The sequence below is a fragment of the Micrasema longulum genome, unplaced genomic scaffold (genome assembly GCF_059751315.1).
Source record: "Micrasema longulum isolate JH-2025_06_02 unplaced genomic scaffold, ASM5975131v1 h1tg002173l, whole genome shotgun sequence".
Taxonomy (NCBI): Eukaryota; Metazoa; Arthropoda; class Insecta; order Trichoptera; family Brachycentridae; genus Micrasema; species Micrasema longulum.
In genome coordinates this window covers 268,142-290,685 of record NW_028279338.1, presented here as the reverse complement: position 1 = coordinate 290,685, position 22,544 = coordinate 268,142, and the positions used below count along the sequence as shown (strand labels likewise).

The 22,544-nt window shown below is 33.9% G+C and overlaps 1 protein-coding gene across 1 annotated transcript; it reads left to right on the top strand.

The window, feature by feature from the left end:
* Window positions 1–830: 830 nt before the first annotated feature.
* LOC148272860 (epithelial discoidin domain-containing receptor 1-like) lies at window positions 831–18,663 on the top strand (the record flags this gene model as incomplete). Its single annotated transcript, XM_088239481.1, has 4 exons — window positions 831–923; window positions 12,810–12,951; window positions 14,078–14,344; window positions 17,971–18,663. Coding segments are annotated over 4 exons (541 nt in total), but the record flags the coding sequence as incomplete, so codon positions are not given.
* Window positions 18,664–22,544: the final 3,881 nt, after the last annotated feature.

Below are 22,544 nucleotides of genomic sequence, written 5' to 3'. Positions count from 1 at the left end.
TTTTGACTTTTAAACACTGTAACATTTACCACTTTTCTTGTTTGAAAATCCATACCAACCATTTCTTATATTTCTTTATCTGATAATTTTTTTAAAAAATCAGTAGGTACCTGTAAGGGCACCAGAAATTCTCCGATTATTTTTTTTTAAAACAGTTTAAAAAAAGGTCGTTGTGGTTATCAAAGTAGTTTTTATAAAACTGTTTCATAATATTTGAATTTTTCTGTGGAATTCATACAGTTTTTCCTAAAATACTGTTACAAAAGGCTGTTGTATGGCATTTTTGTGTTGTTCTCGCTGTGACACGTTAAACAGCACTGATTTAATAAACGGTACAGCGGGGAGTTGGGAGGGGAAATGAATGTAAAATGTAAAGCAGGAAATTCGGGTTTTTGGCTGAAAAAAACACAACCTAATAGCTGCACACCTGCATATTGACAAACATTTCCATGATTTTTAAATTGTTTGTAATGAAAGCTGTTTGCACAAGGGGAAAGTTAAGACAAATGTGAATTATTATTGAATGAATTTGGCAGAAAAATATTTTGATATTTTTGATATTTTTGATAAATCGAAATGATGATTGACAAAAAGTCGTTTTAAAAATTCTACCTGGGACCCTAGATACCCCTCTTAGGTCCGGAAGGGTTAAAAATTCAATTTGTATATATTTTTCGATACGATTCCACACTCATACTTAAATTATTACAGGACAACATAGAATATATAAAATAGGTGGCATTTGACATTTAAGTGTGTAGGATAAATATGGATTGAACAAAATACTTAGAATGATCTAATTATATCAAATATTTTTTGTTTTTCCTCAGCTATGGGTGTCTGATCTACCTGGCAACACAAATAGCTTCTGGAATGAAATATCTAGAATCAATGAACGTCGTTCATAGAGACTTGGCAGCAAGGTTTGTATAATTATAGTACTTGAAAATACTTACCGCCAGTTTATTATACGTTTTTATTTCATGTTTTTGTTTGTATCTAGACGGGTGATAAATATTTTAGAGAAAAAAATATTTAAAAGGTGATTTCTCTGAGTAAAAATTTGAAAAATTAGGAAGAACTTATTTTAATAACACTGCTTATGTACGAATTTTAATACATATTTTAAATGGAAAAATCGCATTTTTTATTAAGAGTGTTGGTTTTTTCTCATAGATATGAACTATAAAATTCGACACAAATCTTGTTTTGTTTCAAATTCGGCCAAATCGCTTTTAGAATGTTTGTATCTCATAAATATATTTATGTGTGTTAAATAGAATAATAGTCCTCGACGAGAGTTTTTGACTCGATGGCTACTCTTAGGTCAAAATACCGAAATAATAAATTGAATGGAGATAAAAAAAATGGCTCCTCGTAGTGTAGTAGTTAGAGCGTTTGCCCACCATGCTTAAGGTCCCTGGTTGGATTCCTGGCAAGGTCAAAACGAAATTTTGACTTTAAAGGGGCTTTTCTTCAGCATGTTTCATTGTTTCTGGACTAGCACCGGAAGCGTTAAACTGACCACCTTACCCTTATGTAATATATTATGCAGTTACACTGGATTTCGGATATCAATGCAGTGCTATTGCACCGTTGGGTTATGGTCTTTGCTAATTGACCTTATTTTTAAATACAGAAAAATACGAAGAAATGCAGAGAAATCCAGAGAAGAAAATTATTTTAACCGTGCATTGAAATATAAATTGTTTATTAGACTATTTTAATATTTTTGTCCACATATTATATTTTTTATAGGTGCAAATTAATATTTTAATCATTAATGTGTATTTTTTTTTTTAATATGAGATCCATCTTTTTTTAAGATGTGTTTTGATTCTATTGAAAATTTCAAAATAATATACAGTATTGTACGAATTAATAGAACAATAGTATTTTTTGTAATTTTTCCCGTAAATAAACACTCTTATCACAAAAAATCAAGTTTGCAAGTGAAAATTCTTGTTCATTGTAATTTATTATATGAATAAAAGACGAGTGATACTTTAATCCACAAATTTGGAATATCCAGTGACTGGTTTCATCGCTTTCGTGACATCTTCGAGACCGACTTCTCTTCTTAACCCGATTTTTTTTTATAATGATCCATAAGACAAAAATAACTTTATCTAATTTACTTTCATATAATTTTGAATTCTCTATCCTTACCTTTGTTTTGTATAAATACATTGAACTCCTTAATAAATATACCAATCTCGAAGATGTTGCGAAAGCGATAAAACCGGTCACTTGCTATTCTAAATTTGTGGATTAAAGTATCATTCATCTTTTAATTATATATTAAAAGTCTTATCACAATTTGACCATTTTTAAGTGCCGAAAATTATAAATTTATAGTTCATTGATTCTTTGGGAGCATATATTGGCAATTGTCGGTTGTTTTCTGTTTATATTTACATCAATTCAATATGACACTGATTTTGAAGTTACTTGCACATTGGATAGTGTTTTGTGTTATTTTTTAATAATTACATAATACCGAAAAAAATCAATAACAAAAAATTACCCTAAATTAACACATTTAATGAATGAAATTAAAAATAATGTTTGGTGAGTCAGGGAGCAGTCAGCGAAATCAATATCTAAAAAAAAAACCGGTTCAGTTAGATATAAAAGAGTTGAAATTTAGGAGAAAGGGAAAACTATTGTTTTCTGTAAAATCTCTTTGATCATAAATAGTTGGTTGAAAAACTAGTTACGATCTGTTGCAACAGTTGGCAGCTGCACGTGTGATTCAACAATACTGGAAGAAGAACTATTTGACCTCAGAAAAACCAACTCATGACGGTACGAATGATGAAGCAATGGCTTTTATGGTATGAGCTAGAAAATGTGCTAAATGAACTGCAGAAGACTGCAAGATAGTACTGTTTTTAAATGAGATCCACTTTCTCGTGCAGGTATATCCCACAAAATTGTTTTAAAAATCAAATGAAAAACTTACAGTGGCTCATATTGACCAAACGAAAAAACATCAGGCAAAGTCGACGTTCTGGGGCTGATTTTCGTATATTAAGTCTGGATCTTTGATACCAATGGAAGTAATGATTTATAGCCTAAAATGTAAAGCTCATTCAAGCAGCACTTGACTACAGATCTGAATAAATTTTGTCCTTATGGTGAAGTTGCATTTCAACAGGTTGCGAAAATATTTCAACCACAAAAACATGACTCTTTTAGGCTGGCCTGGAAGTTCACTTGACATGAACCCAATAAAAAATCATGGCCAATTTGCTAATTACAACACTAAAATTGGACTGCGTCACAAAGATGAAGATGATAGGAGCTGTAATTTAAGTTTGGTTTAGTGACGATATTTTTTTTAAAAATATAACCATTAAATTGATTCCATTTCAAAACGTGATCAACCTATTATGAACGGAAAAGAAGAACATATATATGCCTTATTGAATAAAAAAAATATGGTTGCATGTCTTATTATGTAATTTAAAATATTCCATTAATATGCACAACACTTTACCTATAATTACGTTCATTAGCCATGTTTGTCACTAAACATCGGTTTAGACAAGCCTTCATATTGTACAATAGGGTGAGCCGAAAATTTTTTTTTCAGAATTTTGAAATGAACTGAGTTTCAAAAATTGCCTTTTGGATTACTCGGAACGCAAAAATATTTGATACTACTCGTACTTTTGGCCCTCAACCAGAGTTTGAAGTTTTAAAAGTTAATTTGTTGCGCTACACCGGCTGTCATTTCGTATTTAAGTAGAAAATCAGTACAATTATTTTTTTAAATATGCATTAAGCCTTATTAAATAAGCGTCTAAGGGCGTAAATTGCACTTTGTTTTGCAATAAATGGGTAGCATTGTTTTAATGAGCCATTATTTTTGTCAATATCAGCCAGGCGCTCAACGGAATTAGTTCCGCGGAGTGTTAACTTTTTGCATTTCGGTAGTTTTAAAACGTGTTTGAATTTGTAATGTGATTAAGTTATATGTTTACTAACAATGAAAATACTTAACAAAATATTCAGACAGTTATAAACTTCAAACCTAGGTTGAGGGCCAAAAGTAGTATGGAATATTTTTTAAAATAATGTTTACGTTCAACGTGATCCTAAATGCAACTTTTAAGACCCCTTTTTACTTTGATGTCTAAAAAAATAAAAAAACATCACACACCATAGGCCCATTCTATTGCACAAGACTTATTTTGTGTACTCGTACACACCTTTTCTTTTCGGTAGTCCGACTTATATCTAGCAACAAACTTGAGCGATAAACAAATTTAAATAAGCAATAGTCTTTTTTCATAAATCGGGAATAACGTTGAAAACACATGAAATTTTAAGACGGGTTTTTCAGACCCTTATCATATTATAACGTTCAATGTACAAAAAACAGGTTTTCGGTTATAGTTTTTGCTTGGCGTTACGTCAATTTGACGTCACACGTCATGTCCGCCGAGTACGCTACTTACATTGCCTACAGGTAATACATGCCGTTTGTCGTATTTCGGGTTATTCTATTTATGTGTATTTTAAGCCATTGTCAAAAAGTATCTGGTGAACAAAAATAAATATAATAAACCTTACCAACATAATTTTTTGTTAATTTAAGATTATTATTTTTTATAACATGAAAAGACTCTTGAATTGAATAAATCGTTATTATTCTAATTAATACACTGAAAAGGAACGAGAAGAATTTCATAGGCACAGATAAAGTCAAGACTTTATTCTTGAATTCTTCGAGGATAAAAAGGTTTTTTTTTGTGAATTTTTACTATTATTTTTCCATATTTAAGTAAATGTAAATTTCTCTTAAACGGGCAACAAACGTGTTTTTTTTTATCGAGAATCTAAGATAATAAACTTAAGTATCTTTGCCTACAAGATATTTCAGTTTTATTTCTAAGATCATTTAAAAATAAAAATGATCCCTTCTTTTTAGATTGCCAAGAATTCTTACCCTATAAATTCTTTTATTATATTCTATTTCTGCGGAAAATTTCCGCTGATTTTAATTATTATGTAAATTTCAATCTATTAAATTTAATTTTTTACGTAATGAAGATTCTCTTTTCAATTCAATTTGCATTTTTTACTGTTGGAAAAAGAAGGGGTGATCTCAGCACTTTTTTTTACTCGCCGTCGTGGCTGTATTTGTATTAAAACAAAAACACCCTTTTTCCTAAAAACGTCAACATCATTTCATGTTAGCTCCCTAGTTGAAGCGTATGGTGTCCACAAAGAGCCTGTAGGCATTTCTGTCAGCTGTCAGCTCCTATACATCCTCTCAAGTAAGGTTCGCGTCCCGTAATTTTGACATGAACAGCGACGAACAATCAGCAGCGGACGTCCAGGATGTCGAGAGCCTGATGCCGTGTAAATACCCTGGACACAAAATGCCCTGATTAAACACCCAATCTTCAAACGTCTGCTATTGCAAGATGCACTCCCAGTTGCCTTTTAAAGCTCGTAGCAAATACTTTCAGGACTGGTATCCCAAACGCTCTCGCGGTTATAGAAAAACCATTTATATCGTGAATTAACATACAAAATATACGATATAAAGTATTTTATATGGCCGCGAGAGTAGTTTAGAATAGCGCACTAGATATTTGAAATTCTCGACCCCTTCGATGACGTAATTTGGTACAGTTAGCAGATTTTAGGCATCAAATCACAAAATATTACACAGTAGATGCGTTTTTGCAATATTTATTTTGAAACCTATGCATGCGGAGTACCCATTTAGCATATATATTTAACAGTGACTGAATCGTCAATTATAACTGCATCATCGGCATACTTTAAGTAGCACCGTTTTTAGGATATGGTTATTATTTGATCTAATATAATTGACTTCACAATAAAAGTACCATTTTATTTTACTGGGTATTTGCTGAATTTAAGGATTGGTTCTTGATAAAAATATGTACAATAATTTTAACTAAATTCTGTTAAAATCAATTGTTTTGCTTTTCTATTACGTGGTAAACAGCATTAACTCCTAATTTCTGCAATAACAAAGATAATTTATTTTATTTTTATTGTAACTCTACACTAAATAAGAGATTATGGACAGTAAAAAAACATACAATACTCCTGAAGGTTTTTAAAATTTATATTTTTTATGTGTTTCAATGCATATGGAATATCCACAAAATAAGGTTTAAAAGGCTCCTGAGACCGCGGGAAATTTTTCGTTCTAAAGTTGGCGCTCCTGATATGATCTGGTTGGGGATCTTAACGGTCGGTTTATTTAGTCGCGCATGTTTGTCGGCCATTTTGTTTAGTCGCGGTAAATTTTTCGGATGAAGAGCACGTTACACGCTCCCGCTACCTCCCTTCTGTGCGAGATCCGCCCCAATACCACCCCGAATATCTATGAACTTTGTCGACATGGAGTTGACCACTTTCACTTTAGCTGTGTTGTTCACAAATCAATTACTTATCAGTGATATTAAGTAAATTAGAACCCCCATATCTCCGAGGGTGTCCTATAAACACTTGCACCGCACGCAGTCAAAAGCCTTCTTAGACATGATTTTTATGAATACGCAAAATTTGTGAGAAAGGTAAATAGCATATTGAAAATAAATAGAAACTTTAATTATAAACAGAGGGAAACTGTTGAATTGACATTTTTTTTTTAATGGTAAGGAAATTTTTTATTTTAATTAATTTATTTTATTTTATTTTATTTTATTCCGAAATATACAGTCATACGTAAAATTATTAAAAACAACGATTTTCTAACATAAAAAGACAAATTAAGTTTTTATAAATTATGCAAAAGATTTGAACACCAAATGTGACAAAAAAAATAAAATAAAAAAGAAACTCAAGTGAGAAAAGAATAATTGTTAACATTTGCGTTTTCCACGGAGGTTATCATTGGTAATAAATAAAAATACCGAACGCACACCCCGAATCATCCACGCACACACACATGAACGCACATATAAAACATACACAAACATATACATTACGTGCGGCACAATATACATAGCACAAACAACTCAAGATGTACATTCAGCAACTATTCCAAATAATCAACTCCATGAAGAAATTTTCCGTACAAATGCAACGTGCAGTTAGAAATGTCAACATTAATACTGAGTCCATTTTAATTTCTACAGGTACGTCTCATGAATGAATCGTGGTATTATTGTTTTTACGAGTTGAAATATAAAAAAGGGAATTTTTCTGGTATAGCGAAGAGGACAACGGAATTTTAAAAAGTACGGCGAATCAACCATAATATTTAGAATTTTGAAAAGAAAATGTGGGTGTGTGGCGTTTTGCTTACCTGTTGGGGTCTCTCTGTACACGCTGTGTGTAACTTTTGTACTCACAGGCGTGTGCGTGAGGTAGGATTAGGCTATCTTCCTTTTTACCTGCATCCATCCGCTCGGGGCCTCGCGTCCCTGTTGGAGCCTGCAATCGGTCCCGTTGGTACCTTGTGACCTCTCGCTCAACACCCTACTTCGTTCTTTTCAGAAGGTGGCGGGGAAAAGAATTCATATACATATTTTATCACACAAGAAATAAGAACGGCTTACTTACATGGATAACACTATTTATTTTATAAGAAACTGGCGTGTAATGCAAAGATATTTTATAATACATTCAATAAAATCTAACTTACTTCAAATCTACATCTAGCACGTGTTTTATGGAAGACTAATTTTATGTGAGGAAGCACTGCAGTTGAATTTCGGACAAGGAGAGAAGAACGGACCTTGAACTTCGCGCTTTTTATAGTCTTTGTTCTTGTCTCCCTCTACTTCCGGCTGGGTATGGAACTTCAGGCAGGTAACTTAACGAGCTGCGTTTGCTTGTGTGGTTTCGCTCCTCGGTAGGTCCTTGAGGATTGTCTATGACGGAGGCGCCACAAAAAATTAAATCACATTCAAGACGCCTTTTTTAAAGTGATTCTATATTAAAATTAATCAAAGATGCGCTTTAATCATTTTCAATGTTACCAAAACGATATTCTAGGCTTCTTTTAAATTTCTTTTGAATGTTCTCGATTTGATTAATATATACATTATACTGAGGGGACCATGCAAATGAATCGAATTTAAATTGACTACGCACTATGTAATGAGACTATTGTCCTTGCAATAGCAACAGATTCTATCTTAGTCAGCTTGAAAAACCTCACAATCACTTATTTATGACACAATTTTAAATACTGTATTGTCATCAGCGCATAGCAAAAAAAAAGAGTTTTGAATGCATAAACTTTTATCATTGATATAAATAATATAAAGAAAAGGGTCCAAGATGCAAACCTTGAGGAACACCAGATGGAATTGGTTTAAATGATGAAATCAATCCTTTGAGTGAGACTGATTGACTGCGGTTACTAATGTAGGAACATATCCAACGATACAGATTCCCCAGTATATCAATATTCCAAAGCTTGCGAAGTAAGACTGAATGACTTATTTTATCGAAAGCCTTTGAATAATCTGTACATAAAACGTCTACTTGAAAACCTGCATCCATTGCATTCAAAACAATATCGGTAAATTTACAAAGATTTGATTCAACTGACCGTTTCATATAGAAACATATGTGACACCACTGAAATAAAATCAGTGGTCAAATTACCTTCGTGTAACAAAAAAAAAATCAAGATATACTGCTGTCGGTGAACCAATACAGTGCCCCAATCACCATATGGTGCGGAAAGAGATCATGATGAAGTCATGAAATTTGTTACTCTACTAGAAATGATTACTTTTGTTTTGCAAAGCGAACACCGATGAAATATTTCATTTCATAAACCTTCAAACTAGCTACATACATTATATTATTGGTCATAATTTACTTTCTCTCACCCGGTGATGCATCGAACACTGAATCGGTACTCTAATTGCAGTATATATATATAAATATATATATCTATATATATATATATATTTATAAAAAGTAAGCTGATCAGTCATATGCCTCAGGTACTAGACCAGGGGCAGTGAAATATTGTAGATTTAAACAACGGAACCTCAAGAATGGTAGGCGATTGCGCTGTCTACGACACTACGAGGCCGACTTATTCCCAAACGATTACCTTTGTTTAGGATTTTTACCCGTGAGTAGCTGTCGAGTCGAAAACGCTCGCCCAGGGTTTTGGTTTCTTTTTCACATAAAGAACCATATTTTTCATCTCCCTGTACACCGAATAAAAATAGTAGAGAAACTTTCAATATTAACGTGTTTTATTAACTTTAATTTCTTGATGAGATGTTCTGCGCACACGCGAACGCATCTTTCCAATCGACCACCGAGCAAATGCCATTAAATGGGATAATGCTGAGTTTACCTGTATTACGACTTCCCAGGAGACCCGCTCAGGACGTGCATCATTCGGGATTTTTATTATCGGTCTTCCCCCATACGGGCGAGATACATAAGACACCTATTTAATATAACCGAATAGGCCAATAATGGCGACGGCGACGCCGACGCCGACACGACGTTAGATAAAGTGGATTTTCCCTACTTGTTTGTTATGGGTATTCGCGACGGAAGCTAATGTAAGGCCGGTGATTATGATTCGTTTATTTTATGTCTTTTTGCGTATAAACCCAGAGGATTCAACTCTTAAAAAATGTGATCGACACAAAAAATCGACAGATTTCAAAAGAATTTGGGCCACAAATATTAATTTACACGTTTTTTAAATATCTAAAGGAATTCTGCAGAACAACAAAAAAAAATGTAGAATCATGTTTGTTTAAGCAATAGATTGGTCTAAACATAAATTTCTTCGCCAATCGTACAGTTTAAAATTACGTAATATCGTCTAAAAATATTTTTAATTTCTCATTAAGATTACACAGTTTTTGTTTCAAGAAAATACAGTTAAATATTTTTTTAAATTAAATTATGTATTTTTCCTTTTTATTCTCAAAAAAATACCAAATAAAAAAATTCCATCAACAAAAGGAACATTGTTCAAATAATGCCCTCATAAAAAAATCTTACTTAACGACTATTGCTATCTTACTAGAGAATTTTCAACCGCCCATCCGCTCTGTAGCTGCTGGACATGTAGTCTAGATTCTATTTGTAAACGATTACTTAATAGTTAAAAACTTTTAACAGCATTTTTTTTGTAAAGTGTAAATGGGGCTAGATTTCTGAATATTTTTACTCTCTGTAGCTGCAAGACGTCTTGTAATCTAGCCATTATAAAATGATCCTAGATTAACAAAATTGGAAATAAGGAACTAGGATCCTAAAGGTTGTTGAGATGTTTATTGTACAGCGCCCTTGAGGTAGATTTTCATAAAAATGGCACTTCATTAATTATCTTTAGTCAATAAATATATTGTTGGCGCAACGTCCATTTATTATTTGAGGCTTAGTTATATTTTTCCACATTTAAAAATTGAATGTGGGAAAAAAACTAAATGAGAAAAAAATGGTGATATACATTATGTCTAATTTAATTAATTATTTGACCCGACTCAACACTGTATTTCGTTCTAATGGAATTGAGACTTATGTCTTAATAAATGTTGGACAAACTTTTAGTTAATAAATAAATATGCATACTCGTAGTAAATGAGGTATATTTTAATAAGTAATGAGTAGTCATTCTGACCACTCACGACGCGTGAAATTAAAATGATAAATAATGTATGCATTTATTTTTGTATATCTAACTCACAATCTTTTTATTCAATCCAATTTTGTCATTTTTTTGTTTAAAAAAAGTTTTACTGTTCAACAAGCTTTACACAATTATAAGAACAACAGTGAACAACTTATAAAACAGTAAAAAATCATATTATATTTTTTTTAAAACACACCAAAACAGTATCCACTAGAAGAAATAATCAATATAAAGGAAATATTTTAACTTCTAAAAAAAAAATCTGCCATGGAATAAAAAGGTAAATTAAATAAAACGTAGAAAAAAATTAGTTTGAAATAAATTTGAAAGGAATGCTTAAAAGCTTAGTTTTATCAAAAAATAGCCGCTATGAAAAATAAAATTTTAGAAAGATAGTACCTATAAATGATAAAAAATTACAAAATAAGAAAAAAAGTTAAAAGAAGTTAAAAAAAAAAAATTAAAAATTATTATGTTGCAATGATTAAATGATTCGGAACATCAAAATTTGTCCTGAAAATACTAACTGGTGATCATAAATATATATGTATGAGTTATTTTTTTATATCAGATACATATTTTGATATAAGTCACCTAGTAATATAAATGGCTCTTATAATATGAGTAATATTATTTCTTGGTAAAAATGCTTTGACAAGATATAGGCTTACTTTGAAGTAACTAATAAATATTACCACGCATTGAAAAGAAAACCTCTCCATCAATATGACTTTATGTAAATAAAAATAAGTATGTAAAGGCCCTTACAAGCATCCTTCTGCAATGCGCCTATGTTGTTACCAGTGAAGCATTATCAAAATATCGTTTATCTTCATTTGTGAGGTCCTTAGAGAGATATTCTATCCTTTGCTTACCTACTTTAATCTTCCTATGTTCTATCTTTCTCGTTTTCCCCTTTTCTCGTTCACTCTCCCTTTATAAACATAGAGATTATCCCAATTCCTTGCTTTCAAACATAAGTACCCCGTACTTCCGATCCGGCATACCTTCCGCTGTATAAATTATCGAGGTGTTCTAACGAAATGGGTATTAAAATTGGGAAATCGAATGGTTGCTGTAACAACTATTATCACATAATGCTTCAATTTGTTAAAAACACAAAATATGTTAAATTCTGAATTGACGTTGTTTTATTTGTTTGTTTTTAATATTATTTTCAGTTTGTTTTAATTAGTTTGATTGCTTAAAATTTCAGCGTGATATTTTGCATACAAATTACTTTTCTTTACATTTAAAAAAATAGAAGTCTATACGTTTTGAGCAGATATTTTCAAACGAGCTGTTACTCAATTGACAAATTATTACTTACTATGTTTGTACTTCCCTGTATATTTTTTTAAATGCTCCTTGTGCGTATTGTAAAATTAAATAAATAAAATAAAAATTAATTAGAGAGCGCGAAGATAAAACTCATAGCAAGAAAGACAGACACGCCGGTGTGTAGCCGGTGTTTAAATGAAATCGGTTATTGGCAATGAGTGAGGGTGCACTCATGTAAGATGACCGGCGTACTTATGATTTTCAATTAATGTTTCTAAAATATTTATTTTGGTAAATTATGGAAAAGGAAGTATAAAACATTTTGTCCGTGTATTTTTTTCTCCAAACGTATGAACTTCGGCAAATTCCGTCTTTTGCTCATAGTAACACGAAGTTACATCGCGTGAGCAGAGTATTTTTTTAACCACAGCTTTTTCATGTTCAGGTTCAGTACCGAAATACGGCGTTCACTGGCGAAAAAAAAAAAAAAAACATTAGTTTTAGATATTGAATTGAATTGCAAGAAAATAGTCTTAGCGGCTTTCCTCGATACAAAAATACCGCTTCTAAAGCTGCATTTATTTCTAATAATATAATGATTTAGGATAACATTATAGCCTTTAAATAATATTATATCAACATAATAAAAAACAAAACTTTCGTATTTTGAAAAAAATTAAAAGTGCGTTAGTTTTAAAAAATATGTGATCATCCAAACCAAAAAAATAAAAACATTATTTTCTTAATCTCAAAGTATTTTAAATAATTTACTGAAATTAAACACGACATAAAGAAACAGATTCGACAGTTAAATTGACCTAAAGCAAGAAATGTAGTCTAGTTTTCTATTTTTTCGGGATAAATGATTTTTTAAATACGTTAATAATTTTGCGTTTTTTTGCAGGAACTGTATTCTAAGCAAGGACTTTACAGTGCGCATTTCGGATCACGCCATGTACTGCGACCGCTATGAGGATGACTATTATACTAGCGATACTAAGGCTCGACTGCCTATACGTTGGATGGCTTGGGAAAGTTTACTCTTGGTAAGTTTTTTATTTTTAGATATTTAACTTATGGATATTCTACACATTGATTCATTATATTAAAAAAACAACTTTTATAATTGTTTGGCGAGCTTGTTATCACCAGGCCTTAAATCAACTATAAAAATAGAGACTTAACTATAAAAGCAGTCAGTAATGGGGAAATATAATCACATATAGGAATCAGACAGTGGAATTACATTCAAGAATGAGACTGAGGCATTATTTTCAGTAATGGGGTAGTGGATAAAATCATTGTTTAAAATATATATGTACTCTAAAGGATAAACCACGGAAGTCATATCGAGCGAAACGTTCAGGAAACAAGATTTTGTGATAGTGCAATTTTCAAAACATCATAACATTAATTTGTATATTATTTAATTTATTATGGTTCTCAAAAATAAACCATACATTTCGCATTGATATTACGGTTTGTTATGTTTAGATATTTTTAATCAATTATATTTGAACGCAACATGCAAAAATAAGTAAAAAATAAATTTTGAAAATTAAGTTTAGTGATATTATTAAAGTTTGTTTTTATGTTAACCAAATGAGATCATTTCAATAAACAAAGAACTTTCAAAGTAGAATAATGATTATTTAAAAAAAATAATAGTACATATTATAACGTACCTGAGACAGTTGATGTTTTTTGGATTAAAACAATGTGGACTTCAGATTTTTATCTTAACTTCAAAAAACATTTTTTTGACGAAAGTGGACCTTGGTGTTTTATTCACGTACAATTATTTTATTTATTTATTTACTTTATTTTTATTAAATCATTTTTTTTTGTACTTCCAAGAGTTACAACATACTTTTTTTAGGACAGAATAATATTTAGCTAAAGGCATGGTAATGATAATAATATAGTTACAAGTAATAATATGTACATAAAACTGAAATAAGATAGCAAGCAAGTATATAATACAATTTTATTTTTTTTAAATTAATGAACATGATCATAAACGTGATACGAAAATCGAAATGTAATTTCATCAAATTCTGGATTTGCATCCGTCTGCCTCTGAGGTACAGATATATAAAATGAGAGATAAAGGCAAGCTGATGGAATATGAGACGAACAAGCGTCGACGACTGACCGAATGTTGTCTTGCAGGGTAAGCACACGTCTCAGAGCGACGTGTGGTCCTTCGGGGTGACCCTGTGGGAGCTGCTGATGCTGTGCACGCAGAGCCCGTTCGCCGAGCTGACGGCCGAGCAAGTAGTGGAGAACGCGGCCCGCTGGCACTCGCACGCCGCCTCGCGCCGCTCGCCGCCGCGTCCGCCGGCCTGCCCGCGCGAGCTGCACGACCTCATGACCCAGTGCTGGCAGCGCCGCAGCGCCGAGCGTCCCCGGTTCGCTGAAATACACGTCTTCCTACAGGTACTTATAAATATATTGTTCGGGATGCGCATGACTTGTAATTTAAAAATAAAGTTAATTTATATAAATAAATAAATAAATGTCGCTAGGTACCCTGGTATTGATCGGCAGATTGTTAGAATCTCAATAACGACAAATAATTTCATTTCGAGCCTGGCCTGAGGCAATATTTTTTTTATATTATTATAACATATAAAGATACATATTAATAAAAATAATAAAGTATCCCTAACGCTATGGGGCCAAGAGCTCTGTCTTGATTTGGGATACAACAAAATAGAAAATGTAAGCAGGCAAATTATTTGTTTCGAATTCTACAAATAAAAACTATTATAAAAACCTAAATTTCAATAAACGTCTGGACAACACACTAAATAGCCAGAGAGTAACCTTTATTAATGTGTTTCATGTGTTTTGTATTTGCACCATGTTTTGTAAGGCCCTAAAAAGAACCATTTTATTGTATTGGATGTTACGCGCGTCGCAGCCATCGGTGAAATGACCCGCACAAGCGGGGCACGCTGCTATTTACAACACCTGCTGCCAGCCACTCTGGGCCGGCTGGCGCAGCGTTTCGGTTAGCCCTATGAAACTCAATGCGCGCTGCTTTATAAGACATGTAATGTGGTTTGAGTAATCAGTTGAGTTCCTAACTTGGTACATTAAACAAGTAATTTACTCAGTTTCTCCACCCTGTGTGCTCCCGCTCTTCGATCCGCTCTACCAACTAACTGCCTTTGCTTTTCTACACCTCTTGGGCTGGGTGGAAGGTCTTTTTCAAAGCTATTGAGATAGACTTGGGTTTGGTGCAGTCACGTTTCTCCAGTCTCTCTCGTCCAGTCATTATCATTATGCCGGTCAACAGATCGCCTGTATCGACGCGTTCAAGAACGCATCGTGAGGCTGGTACGGAACGCAAAGAGGAACGCCAGGAGAAGCCCCAGCCGAGGCTTTCACAGGTGTGCCAGGAGAAACAGCGAGACTCGGATCAGGAGTCTACGGCCTCTTGGCGAACCATGTCATTTGCAATACTACGCCTCAAGATGGATGAACGCAAATCGCCTAACTGCAAACAAGTGAGTAATCTGAATGAGATTATTGCCTCGCTGGGGGTTTTTAACGCGAAAGAAGATTCCAGAAGAAGCCTATCACAAATTTTCTAATGTCCACTGCTGAGGACGCCGTGAGAGACCTCGCAACACATTTTTTTTTATTAAATCACATAATTTTTTTTTACTCTCATAAGACGGTGGAATTTAACACCAATCCACGACTGGACGCGTCCGTGGCAATGAACGCGCCGCTATCTTAGATATACGGTGGGACAAATAGCACCGTAGAGCCCACTTGCTGAAACCAAGATGGTGCACACACTTCCACCGAGCTGCTACCCCGACAGTAGCCGGGTAAAGGATAAAGCCGCATTGAAGCGCTCTATCACAGACACGGGTGCAGCCTGTATTGCAATGGAGGCTGCTAATGCACGCTACGCCGCTAGGCCAGATGACTACGGAACGGCATATACACTTTCGCTGAGCTGCTATTCCGACAGCAGCCGGGTGAGGGATGCGGTTGCATGGAGGACCCTATCACAGACGCAGCCACAGCCTTATCTGGACAAGAAGTCACCACCACACGCTACGTTGCTGGGCCGGATGTCTCTGGAGCAGCGTACACACTTCCACCGAGTTGCTACGATGATAATAGCCAGGTGAGGGATGAAGCCACATGGAAGCGCCCTATCATGAACCCGGACGCAGTCTTTAGTGCAAAGGAAGCTATCACCGCACGCTAAGTTGCTGAGCCGTATTACACTGGAGTGACGCTCGCTCAACCATCAAACCGCTACGACAACCGTAGCTCGATGAGGGATCAGAATGCCAGAAGGTAAGAAATTGCAGGCGCGGCTACAGTATTCAATCAGAAAGACGCGTCTCCAAACACCCCGCTGATAATAACTCCGAGGCAGACTTTCAAGCCGCTACGACGAACGGCGTCGGGACAGCGGAGCATCCCCTGCTTTTGCCTAAAGAGAAGATGCCGCGCCGAACTCTACGTCGCCAGGCCAGGCAAACCCTTAGCAGCGCGTGCAGTATCACTGAGAGGCTACAACGACCGTGATATCTGCTGGGGGTCAACAGGAAATGTTGAAAATCTCAATATTATAGGCGTAAATAGAAAATCAAACTCGCCACTGCCTGTTGTTGTGACTATTGTGGCAAGCAACTCAAAAAGTTATAAAAACCTCAACGTAAGCAACGAAAAAACCGTCATTACCAAGCAAGGCTGCGTTACAGAAATGCGCGCAATAGAACTGCTGACAAAACTCACCTAGCCAGCGAGATTCAGACAACAATTTCACATTGGACTTTGTACGAAACTGTTATATTGTAATAATTTACAAATTATTACAATATAACAGTTTCGTACTGGAAATGCGCACACGGCGGAGTTGCTAAACAGCTTACCACAAAATCGAGTCAAAAGAGGAATCGTGATAAAAGTTGCAGCAGATAAGTTTTAGGAGTCATTGTGGATTGGAGCGACGCTGCAATTGTTTGCTGTAGAACTGCGATCAAGGACAGACAAGGATACTCCCGTTGATCTTAGTACTTGTGACAGGGGGGCCCAAATCTTGTGAGATCAAGGCTATGTTATGGAGGACCAAGCTCTCTGAAGAACGGCGAGCGGACAAAAAAAAGGGCACTCAGTAAGCTGCTGCCCCCGCTTATGAGTCGATTTGCCGAAGCCAAAATATTGCTCAGAAAGCCACTGGTTGGCAATCGCGGGCTCAAAATCATAGGACCAGCGATGCTCATTACCGGCCGGTGGAAAATAAGCCGCTACGGGGGGCATCGCTCAAACAATAAACATGGTTCGCCGCAGATAGCCCAGGAAATGCAAAGCGTACCGAAAGAAATGGCAGGGACCAGTGCTGTCATTTGGGAAATGATGGCATCCTCAACAAAGGAAGCAAAACAACGCGCCCGGTAAGGAAACTTTGGTACAGGCAAACAGCACGGGGGAGTATTCCAGACGCACACAACTTGTAATTTTAAAATGATATGAATTTATATAGATTTATTAAATAATTAAATAGATAAATGCAGCTGCGTACCCCGGTATTCGTTGGCTGAGTACTAGGCTCTCAATAAAGACAAGTGGTTTTCTTTCGAGCTTGATTTGTGTGATACCGGGGGCAATATACCCAGAGAGTAACCTTTGTAAATGTGTTTTGTATTTGTATTATGTTTTGCAAGGCTCTAAAAAGAATAATTTTATTGCATTGGATGTTACGCGCATTGCAGTTTTAGGTTAAATTAATTTATTTATATAGATTAATGCGAGTGGTAGGGGTAGAACAACACTGCATTTGTACCACTGCACTGGGTGTGGAAAATGGATTGATGACGATTTATCAAAAAAATAATAAACGCGTATTTTGTAACATCATTCTTGTACGTAAATGTTTAATGCGCATGACAAAAACAAGGTTGAGAAATTTTGTAATTTCCAATGATAATTATTTCATAAAAATTACTTTGTCCATATTTTGAGCATTTGCTATTGCTATTAACTATGAATTTAGTTTGCATATGCTAATAGTATTGCTGCACTGTCTACAGGGGAATAACAGCGGCTACACGCCCGGCATGGACTTGTGATACAGGACCTCGAGCCCGAAGCGCGGTCGGAAGAGTATACCGCGAACCACGCTTCGCCGATACTAATTACCGCGATTTTACCCAGACGGAAACACCGCACCAAAACGCACCAACAAAGCGAGTTTGGACGAGATGGATTTCAGATATTTTCATTCTTCGGAACAGTTTTTAAAAACTGACTATTTTAACCATAACTTCGGGAATAACATTGCTTTATCTCACGACATTTAAATTTAATAAATAATGCCTAATTTGCAATTATTTTTGGTAAACGTTGTTGGCCATATAATTTATCAGCAACAAATACGCATTTCAGAACAAGAAAAATGGGAGAAAGTTTTTTTAAACCGGGAATTTTAATGTAGGTACTCTCATTGGTGTGACATTTTGTAAAGAAATCATTTATTGAAATTCTCCAATTATTAGTCGTGCTTAAGGCTGAATTTAAAAAAGTAATAATATGAGGAATTAAATGAGTCTTGTATCGTTTGCACGACATGCCAAAATTTCGGATCACATAACGATGGTCATTATTAGGGTTGCTGTTTCAATGCGATCCAAAACGTCAGCAATGAGTGCAAACGACACTCAGAACAATAACCCAGAAAAATTAGATTAAAATCTAAATGACCATGAATATTAAAAAAAAATAAATATGTTATGTTTGAGCAATTAATTTTCACATGTAATTGAATCAGGTTGTGGTCCCGTGGCTGGTGTCGCGGACTCAGGAACCTAAGTTCCAATGTTCGAACCTGTAGAGTGCTACCGCAACGCCATTCCCATTTTCTTAGTGAGTTGAACGCTCAAAAGGTTTTTACATAAACAAAGGTTTTAAACAATTTACAAATTTTAAAATACAATCGAAATTGAAAAAAATATAAACCTATAAAAAACAAATGAAAATACTAGAAACTCAATTTTTATTCAAAGAGATTAAGAATAATTGGTTCTTGAAGTTTGATAAAGTGATAGCAAATACATATATTTTTTAGTCATCAGTATGCTTGTTCCCGAGAGAGTGAATTCTCGGAAACTGAGCATTAATGTGCAAATTTGACATAAATAAATATGAATCCTCATAGGTGATCTATAAGGCACATTGAAATAAATACATTTCACCAAATCAGGTACAAGTTATTTACAACTCGTTGAAAATGGCCCCCAAAATTAAAATCTTTGGGTAAATTATAAGAAAGTAAATATTTATTTTCTCTGTAGTAAAAATCAATGCAAATAACCCTTTAACCGATCTGTGAAAGAAATATTGTCACAAAAAATGCATAGGATTGATTTTGTTCTTAAAATGTTAATTGGTGAATTAACTAAAAAAAATGGAAGCGAAATTATTCCGAATGAGAATTTTTGATATCCCACCCCGTGTAAGTTCGGATGGCAAAACTCCCGAGTTGGGAGCGAGGATACTCGGATGTTCAGACTGTGATGTTTAGGAATTATTTGGCAGACATGGCTTGTTAGAGAAGGCAATGCAAAATTCGTCGCTTTATAGCATATCATCGATATTAAAATTAATTATTTATAATCGTTTTTACGATAAACACATAAACGAATGACGTATGTTAAGTGAAATAGAGAACGCATAATTAAAACTCCTTGGAATAAGGGAAGAAAAAACTGGTAAAAATCACTGAAATCAAAGAGCTTCATTGCGGAAAAAGACACATTGAAAAATACGATTTAAAATGCAATGATACAACATTCTAGAAATAAAATTAATGTTTTTGTTATTTATGTATGTAGAATCATTGACGATCACACATATCTCGAGATTATAAATATATTCATTATTAAGAGCTTTTACTTAAGGAATTGAAGAATGTATATTAATTGACTGGATTTGTTATTCACAATTCAAACTTATGTCTGCAACAGATATTCATTCAAACTCTTCTATTTCAGTTTATTACGAATTCGACGTATGTAAATATTATAATTTAAAATATCCCCGCACCTAATAACCCCAGCTTTACTAGAAAAAGAAAGTCGCGTTTTAAACCCATAATTTCATTGCGCTTCTAAAAATATACATACAAGTGTAAGAAAATGTAGTTTACTATAAAAAATATTGTTGATAATGTTATTATACTATTGCTTTAATATTGTATTATAATACTGAACCAAATTTCTGATGAAGTTACTGATAAGATACAACTTACATATTATTATTATACGTAGATAGAGTAGATAAATTATATGTACATTTACAACACAACATCTCAGTCGGTTGTTCATTTTGTAGATAAATAATCGTATGTTTGGAAATAAAATCCTAGATCAATGTTCCCATAAACTTGAACTGATCATTAAATAGTTAAGCTGCAAAATAATAAACTAAAAAGTTGTTAATAGATGATAATGTTTTGTCTGACTTTAATGGATTAAGGGTCTAAAGTAGGGTGATCAATTATCAAAGTGAGTTATAAAAATGTACTTTTGTAAATATATCAATCTAGTCACTAAATTAAACAAGGTTTGTAATTTCGTAAGTTCATGACGTGTCATGACATTTTTATTAAGTCTTGCTAATGAGCAAAATATTTTTAGTTTTAAAAAATGTTAAAAATTGCAGTTTTAAAAAAATCTTCTTGATTCAAATGTTTTTTTTTAATTCTTAGGTACTGACCAAATGCTTCATTAATTGAAAAATGCTTTTAAAGATGTCTTATTATTCTTAATTGAGTTTTTTTATTTTATTATTACACATATTATCAGAAGGGTTTTTACAAAAGAAAATAATTCATCGATACCCATTTATTGAAACACTACCCTGCGTATTTTTAAGAAATTGAAATAAGTATTAACAAGTATTGAAAACTATTTATTCCTTATTTAACGTATCTTTGTATTAAATATAGGCTTAAATTTGCATCTCAATGTATTTTTTGGCATATTTTAAGTGCACAAATCGACGTGAGTTAAGTGCCATTTAAATAAACACAATACTTTGATTTATCTGCATGTACTTATAGTTGAGTACATTGCGTGCAAATATTACTTTGATATATGTCTACCGGGAGTATTAAGGAATTGTTCGTCTATAACAAATAAGGACATAATAATTTATGACAGGTTCTTGTCAAAATACGAAACCCAAACAATTCATCGGGGATTTAATCAATCTCTAATGTTTCCGTAAGTTTTTGGTCTTTCATTCTTCACAAACAAATAATATAATCTGAGATTCGATTCGTGCACTGTTAGATAAATACCTATTAAGAGTAATGTAAGAACCCATTGATTTTTGGCGAAACAGGTGTTAATCCCATGTACCATTAAGTATAAGATATTATGTAACTATATATAGATGCATTAGCTATCACCCTTTCAATGATAAAATGTAAATTAATGTTTATTGAATACTTCCCTTACCTACCACATTCTAAAAAAAAAATCCCACGTATTTTCTTGAAATATTTTTGTGCATAAGAAATAATATTAAGTTATAAATATATCGATAAAATTGTCAAATTGATTTGTACAGTAATAATTGTGCATTTTATATTTTTTCGCACTCATGTTTGGCGAACTCACGAAATCGTATAGTGTAAATTTTGGTAGGTATAATTTGATCACCTCACTATTTTCGTAACTAGTTGAACCTTTGGTTAATTGTTAGAAACAACGATTTTATATCGATAAATAGACTTCTTGTATAAAAAAGTAAGATTGAGACAATACTATGGTTAATCCACATGCATGAAGTTTCCTTTTTTGTTTATTATTTAAACTCACAAGACTAACGTCGAATCCTTCCTTAAATCATTTAACAATCCGACCCAAACATTTTAAATGACGTTATCGTGAAAACCCACAACTTGAAATTAGGTAATCCAATTTAATACACTCAATTCATGCATACGGAGAAAACTTAAATTATTTGTAAAATACTCATGTTTATTAAACATCGCCTTACGGTTTATAGCACCACGTGGTCCAACTGTTGAATCAACCACGGCGAGACGACCATTTAAACTACTCTTGTAGCACGTCGTGGTCTACTTCTGTAGTACGTAGTTGCCTACTTTGGAAGTATATCTTGGTCTACTCTAGCTCTTCGTGCTCTACTCTTGTAGCTCGCCGTGATCTACTCTTGTAGTGCGTCGTGGTCTACTTCTGTAGTACGTAGTGGCCTACTTCGGAAGTATGTCTTGGTCTACTCTAGCACTTCGTGCTCTACTCTTGTAGTTCGCCGTAATCTGCTCTTGTAGTTCGCCGTGATGTACTCTTGTAGTGCGTCGTGATTTACTTCTGTAGTACGTAGTGGCCTACTTCGGAAGTATGTCTTGGTCTACTCTAGCACTTCGTGCTCTACACTTGTAGTTCACCGTGATCTACTCTTGTAGTGCGTCGTAATCTATTTTTGTAGCACGTCGTGGTCTAGTTACTCTTATTACATGGCGGGAAATATAATCTCTTAAAGTACGACGTGGTGTAACTTTATGCTACCAAATTGTCTAGATATAATAATATGTAGTGCGCCTGACAATCATGAGCGCTGCTTTAAACACTTCTTC